This window comes from Drosophila hydei, unplaced genomic scaffold, assembly GCF_003285905.1.
Source record: "Drosophila hydei strain 15085-1641.00,03,60 unplaced genomic scaffold, DhydRS2 tig00000060-arrow-pilon, whole genome shotgun sequence".
In the NCBI taxonomy this organism is placed as follows: Eukaryota; Metazoa; Arthropoda; class Insecta; order Diptera; family Drosophilidae; genus Drosophila; species Drosophila hydei.
The window spans coordinates 9,475,802-9,483,418 of NW_022045656.1; the positions used below are offsets into that span (position 1 = coordinate 9,475,802).

Consider the following 7,617-nt stretch of genomic DNA (forward strand, 5'->3'; position numbering starts at 1 on the left):
AGTGCTCAAGCAAGCCAACAGCATTTAAGAGCCAAGAATTTCATGCACTGAATTTATATATAAAACCAAATAAACTTTATTTAGTCTAAAAATGAACAGCAATGACACATAATAGCTACATTTGAGTTGCGCTTAAAAATTGTTTTTTTTTTTATAAATTTATTTTTATAAATATAATAAAAATATGAATTTGTCATAGACATAATATCTTTGAAGTTTACAAAGCAGCTGACCTATGCCTCCCTTCCATACATCTCTTACTGTCAGTCATGCCACTTTCTTTAGGCAAGTTTCTAAAAGGATTTAGATATACGAATGACAAATTTAAGCTCTAAAAATTATAGTCTGCTACTTGCTTACTAAGTTTCTTACAATTATTATTACACTAATACTTATATAATATATATTTAGACACAGATCTATCCGCCACAGCTCTCAGTTGTCAGAGCTTTCACTCTCTAGCTGATATTTTCAGCAAACAGGAATTCTCATCAATTACAACAATAATTGCTAGCCAAGAATGTATGCCAGAAAAACACTTAACTCTCTGTCAGTCAGACGTATCCTGATTACTTTCATATCCGCTGCGGTCACCTTCAATGCTAACAGAGCAGCAATCGAGACAAATAGCTGACATTTTACGCAAGTGTCTATACTTTTATGTGCGCCACTGTAGAACAGCCCTTAGAGCTCAGGCCCATTAATGCACAGATGTACTCCGAGCATATATAATATAGAAATGCGACAAATTATTTACACAAGTCACACACTAAGCTGGCTGTTGGAGCTGAGGGCAGAGACTGCAGGTTGCTAGAATTCGGCACATTTTTGATAGATTTGCTGGCATGCCGCGCATGTAAACATCGGCTTTCAGTTAATCAAATTAAGTGCAAGTTAATGGCGGTACACGCAAAGCGCCCAGCCAGCGACCCACTCAGCTCAGCCCGCAGCTCAGCCCGCAGCTCAGTGGCGTTTTAAGTTTCGGCCCTCGACTGAAGACTTATTGCCGCACATCATTCGATTTTTCTCGGCTGCTTGAGTTGGCGCTTTGTTTGCGCACTCGAAAATGATGAATAATAAATTGCTAATCATAAATATTGCGAAATCAGGCGATGAAGTGAGCATTCAGCCGGAGCTTGGCTCGCGTGAAAAATGGCTGGCGACCCCAAGCCCCATTCAGCAAGCAGCAAGCCCCAAGTCCCTTTGCCTGGCTGCCAGCTTCGCGAGCTGCTCTATAAAGCAAAACAATACGAAAAGTACACATTGTTAAATTGAAAGGAAACAAATGTAAAATTTATACAGCTGCAGCGCAGCGCTGCGTCTGGACCTGCCCTATAAAATCTGCTCATGCAAAATCAAAGATTACACAGCATTGCCAGCGGTACACAGAGCAGATGGAAGGGCTGTAGCTGTAGCTGTAGCTATAGCAGAAGTTGTAGCCGAAGTTGAAGTGGCAGTTGGAGTAACAAGGACGACTCTCTAATGGTCTACAAAGTTTGCTCGATTTGCCAAAAGGCAAAAGCGATTTTTCTCTTTCTGCACCGCGCGCTGCTCACTGCATGCCACTCAAGAGGTATTTCAGCTTAGGGCTTGGACCTAGACTTGTCTGTCTATTCATTGATATAAGAGTTAGCAACTAGATACTTAGCATAGATCGAAGGCATCTATATCTGTTGGAGTTTCAAATTATTGTTTCTTCTTTTGCCTTTGACTTATTTGCTTTTACAGCTACTAAATATAGCATATACATATTATATTATTTTTATATATATTTTTAATATATATTAATTTTAAAATATATAAAAGCTTTTAGCTTTCTCTTATATATTTTTCAGCTTTACAAAAACTGTACTTGAACAAAGCGCTTCATACAGTATTCATTACCCCTATACAACTGCCTCTCGAGTGTCTATACAGGGCATCTGCTAGTCAGTCACTCGCTTCAAGACTAGCCTTATTTTCTTTGCATTTCTCAATGAAATATCATTTTGCTTTGCTGTGTTGACCTAGTTCACGGCATTTCTATCGCCAAGGTTGGCCATGAGTTAATTGCTGCTAAGAATTTGATATTATTTACCCAAGAACAGTTAAAAATAATTTTTAACTAGACAAAATATTCCATTTCTCATAGCCAAACTCTTGCTTGAATAGCTTGCATCAGAAACTAGAAATTAATTGCATTTAACAAGTCTTCAGTTTAGCCTTTGAGCTTAATTTTGAATCCAATGAATCTTATTTTAAGCAACAACTCGAATTAACTGAGTAACTCGAAGCTTTGCCTAAAGAAAAGCTGTGTAAAAGTCATAAGAGAAATATTCGTCTACGACAATTACCTTTTAATTAGTGCGCCTTTGAGAGACTAAATAAAATGAGTTGCAATTTGATATTTCTAATAGAAAGTTTAGTATTTTTAGCATAAATTTCATACATCAAATTCAGAAGTATAAATTTATAAAAAAAAATATATCTTTTTATGCCCAAACAGAAAAGGTAAATTGAAGAAGCTGAAGAAGCTTTTAATACTCATTTAAGAGTGACAAAAATTCTTTGAAAATTGTTTCAGGAGAATACAGAATTATAATGACTTACAAGCAAAATATTAAAAAAAAAAACATTAAAACTATTTTCATTAATATTTAACTCTAGTTTTTATTAACTTATGAATTTGCTTGTTAAAGCTATGAATAAATTAGCCAAGAAGTAAGAAGCATATCAGACTGTAGTGCTGAGCGTTTATTAAAGTCTTCTACACAAATATTAACATTTATATTTTATTTAAATATTCATTTGTTTCTCAATCAGAAACTTTGATTATCAAAGGACTGTAATAAAGACAAAACAGATGTCATATTTTGGCAGGGAGCTAATAAAAAGCAAAAATGCCATTGATATATATACTTTGACCAGAAAACACCCAGCTTAAATCATATTTGGGTTCTCCAGCCACAACGGCGATTAGTGAAGCCAAAACACAAAATGTGGCCTGACATTGAAGCAATCTTATCGTACAGCTACAATTAGGCAACAAGCGGTCTCTTAGCTGGCCACACACACACGTGCACACGCACACTTATCCCTTAGTAATTAGCGCTGAAAATCAATAGATTCTGAATTGTTGCAAGCATCGCAGTCAGAGTACGTGTGTGCTTGTGTGTGTGTGAGCCGGACAATATGCCATTGCGATTGTTCCGGAGCAATCAACAGAAGTCGGGGCCGGCAGCAGCAGCTGACAAGTTTCTCATGAGGCGCCTCGAAATGTGGGCTGGAAATCACAGCAGCAACCGTTGGCTAGAATGGCCAAAGTGTACTAAAGTCAAGTGCAGCAGGACGCTGATTGTAGTCACAGTTCGTTAGCTCAAGCGAGAGGTGTACGGCAGTGTAAAAACTTGGCAGTTTCAGTTGCTGTAAGTTGTGGTCTCTACTACTTATATATATATATATATATATATATATATTTGTGTGTGTACATATCCTGTATTTGAAATCGTGGACAAAGCGCTTTTAATTAAATTTCCTGTTCGATACAAGCGCAAGGCATTGCCTACTTTTGTGCGGCCTGTAAGAAACTGTTGCACACACACACACATAGCGAGAGAGAGGGCTGCACTTAACCACAAAATGTTGACTAAAACAATGGCAACAACAGCAGCAACAAGCAGCCAAGCAATTTGCAGCAGCTCACCAAGAAACAGCTGCGCGCATAGAACAGGAACAAGCACCAGAACAAGAACAAGACACCAAAGGCTGCCAAAGACAAAGGTCGAAGTGCGAATATGCTTGCTTTTTTCTCATATTATAGAATATATATGAAAAATATAATATGTAATTGTAAGCAAGTATGTAAATAGTGCTTAGAGCTAGGAATTGTGTGAGAAAAGGTACTTCAATTGTGCTGAAACCTTTCTGATTGAATAAATTATTTATATATATTTATATAAATATATTTATATATAGTGCTTCATATTTTTTTATAACTATATCTTCTCTCTTCTCATACATAAAATAAAAATGCATTTGGCAACAGCAAAAGACAAATTTAAATTTCATTTTTATATATTTTTGTGAAAACAAATAACAACAAATCAAGGCAGTAATTTTTTAATAAAATTTATTTTGAATACTTCGAAAGTCTAACTAAAGAAAATTTATGTTTGTAATGTAAACAATTTAAAATATATTTTTTTGCCTTTGCTGCTAATTTTGCTGCAGCTTTTACTCTTCCAGCTACTGACAGTTGATAAATTGAGTTAATTATTTTAGCAATTTAAATAAGATAATCACTTAATGTTTAATTTTGCCTAGCGAGCAAAAGTTTTTCTTATATTATGTATTTGTAAACAAAATTTGTTTAAAAAGTTGAGCTGCTCCAAAGTACATTTATGTCAAAGAGACTTCAGTTTAAATAAAACATTTATGTGTAGGCCAACTTTATGATATATCTAATAACTATAGTCACATATAGCTTCTAATCAATTTAAGTAATTCAAAATATAAAACTATAAGAGCTGCTGTCTTAGCTGCTCAGGGAACTAGGCAACTGAGCCACTCAGAAGGTCATCGACTCTGAGCCACATGCCTATGGCAGTAAAACTAATTAAATAGCAATAAAATTGATCAATACATGGTTCTGTTCAAAGCCAATCAAATTACTAATATGCCCAGCTACGTAGAGCACTTAAACCACGATGCTGAGCTACAGCTGCTGTTGCTTCTGCTGCTGTGGACAGCAAAATGGCGCTGCGAATTGTTGGCGCATAGAGCGGAAATGCAAGCTGAGTTAGTTGCGTCTTGTTATTGTTGTTGCTGGAGCTGATGCTGATGCTGCTGCCGATGATGTTGTTGTTGCTGATGTTGCTGTTGTAGCTGCTGTTGTTCATAGTGGCATGGCCCATGAATATTCATGGTGGCTGCCGGGGCAGTCATTCATTCATTCGTGATTTCACGCAGCAGCAGCAAATGCAGAGAAAACGACGGCAGACAAAACATGAAAGCAAATAAATAAACAAATGTCAGCAGCGTCGTCGGAGGCGAACGCCAAGAAATTGGCGTGAAAATAAATCAAGAAACAAATTGGAAAATTTGTTATTTCGCCAACAGACAAACGGGCGGACGAATGGACGACAAGGACAACGACAAGCCAACTGAAATAGTTTCCAAATACATTCATAATACTCTAAAGACAAAGATTGAATTGCGAGCGTAATCAATATATCGATATCAAATATAAATGGAGATTGAACTTATCAAAAGGCAGGAGAAGTCTGTAGTAAGAATTTCACATAAAACACACAAAAATTTAATAGGTTTGCTTTCATTGCGCAACTTTTTCAAGTTGATCGATATCAACTAAATCGGAAAACTATAGACAGCTAAATTATCGATATAAAATATATCAAGAAACTTGGGTACACATATTGCTTATACTAGCTTTACCCCTTAAAACCATGCATAAGGACTTATATATATCGATAACTTGTATATCGATAACAAATGTATAGAAAACTTAGTACTAGAAGATTTCTTCCAAGTTTCTCCGAATGCTCAGTTACATTTATAAAGTTAACTTTGCAATAGCTTACATACAAAAAAAGAAACGATTTTTTTTTCGATGAGCAAGCATTGTATAAATTAAATATCGATAACTAATACCAAAAGATCGATTAATAGTAGAGGCTTATTTATTTCTATATTGAATTATTTCTGTTTATATGTTAAAAACCATAAAACTTAATTCGATTTGCACAGATTTCAAAACTATCGATAACTAACATATATATAAATATATATCTGTTATGAAATAATTTATAGAGAAGGTTTAGATAAGTTATTTATGTTGACTTCATGATAGCTGTCAATACACGCAACATTCATTCGATTTCCCAGCATTCCAAATATATCGATAACAAAAATATCGAAAGCTTGCTAGCAGGAAAAGCTAATAAAGCAATTCTGCAATAATATACAATGAACAGGAAGCTGGGAATGGGACTAGCTGCAACTGGTGCACAGCATAAATGGAGCGTGCCACAAAGTGAAGGCCAATTAAAATGTCCTTAAGGCAGTTTTGCAATTTAATTAACACGCAAAACAGAAAATACAGACGAGACGTGGATGGCGGGCGGGGCTACCTGAAAGGATTCCGGTGGCCGGACAGCAGCTGAAACTGGAACTGGGCACCATAAGAGCATAAAAATCGTTTATTTAATTGTAAAATATACATATTTAAATAATACCCATTAAAATGCAGCAGCAGATCGCTCGCTTAAGCCCACGCCACGCCACGCCCATCGGCGGCCATATCAGCTGCCAAAGGTAATCAACTGAACTGCAGCTGCCAGTCGAGAAAATAAACGAACAGGCAGAAAAAAACAAAGAGTTTTTAATGTTGCCCATGTGGCAAGCGGGACCTATCGAAGTCTCGAGCTCTGCTGAGTCTGGATGTCTGGTAGTCCGGCCGTCTGGTTGTCTGGCTGTCCGGTTTTCTGGGTATCTGGTCAGCCCTTTGTCGTGTGCTTAAGTGAGGGCATTTACTTTGAGTGCGCTGCGCTCATTTAAATGCAAATTTAAATGAAATTTTAATCCGTTTTAAGGACTGTGTACTGTACGCAGAGCCTTTTGATGTTACAAACGCCGCCCACCTGGCGCAGCTGCCCGCCTCGGCTCGGCCCGGCTACACCATCATCGACAATGTTCGAACTGCCGCCTGCCCCAATAATCTGACCCCAATCTGTATACTCCCAAACTGATTACAATGAGCTGGTCTTAATGCACCCACCCGACCGCATGTAAGTTGCCAAATGGAGCAGAGATTCAGCTGCGTCTTGTGATGACAGCGACGCTATATTTGTAAAGCAGTTTGCAGTTTACAGTTAACAATTCAGTCGAGGAAGTAGCCATCCTCTACAATGCCGGCTGCAGACTTGATGTCCTTCCAACGCTGCGCCATCGAGCGATCGCGCGGCGGCCCGAACAGCTCCGGCTCCATATCCGAATCCAGCTCCAGGTCCAGCACTGGCGGCGGCGTGGCCGAGACGTGCTTAACCAAATGAAAATCGCAGCGCTTGCAGTAGAGCTCGGTGCGATCACGCGGCTCGAACCTGCGATCACAGATCGCGCAGGCATGGAACGGCAGGCGACAGCGCGTGCAGCGATGCTCCTGCGCGGACAGCTCGCTCCACAGACAGCGCCGACAGCAGTTGCTGCACAAATACAAGCGATAGTCGACCTTGCTCATTCTGCAATTGGAACCCAGCTAGACTTAGCCTTTCCTTTGGGTTGCCCAAAACAAAAAGGAAAAAAAAACTTTATTCAATGCTCGATTATTTTGGCTTGAATACAATTTTAAGGGCTGCTTTATTATTTTGAAATTTTTTAAATTGTAAAGTCTACTGTGCCATATTGTATCCAATTAACGCATTATTATGATATATATATATATATATATTTAAAGCTCAGCCCATTCAATCTCGGCTGCATTCATGTTGCTGCAGCTGAGTAAATGTAATCTTAACCAAATTATGCGCAACTTTAATGCCTCATTTCTGATGGCTGTTGTCTGTTGAGGCTTATGTAGCAGCTTCAGTGTCCAGTGCTTCATATTGATTGCCTTTTCAATGG

General features: G+C 38.0%; 1 protein-coding gene across 1 annotated transcript; it reads right to left on the minus strand.

Annotated features, from left to right (window-relative positions):
- Positions 1-6,784: 6,784 nt before the first annotated feature.
- Positions 6,785-7,314, minus strand: LOC111601263. The gene has a single exon (XM_023317770.2). The coding sequence runs from the start codon at positions 7,232-7,234 to the stop codon at positions 6,878-6,880; it is 357 nt and encodes a 118-aa protein (XP_023173538.1). The 5' UTR covers positions 7,235-7,314; the 3' UTR covers positions 6,785-6,877.
- Positions 7,315-7,617: the final 303 nt, after the last annotated feature.

Coding starts and splice junctions, on each gene's coding strand:
- LOC111601263 (XM_023317770.2), bottom strand. CDS start 7,234: ATGAGCAAGGTCGACTATCGCTTGTATTTGTGCAGCAACTGCTGTCGG.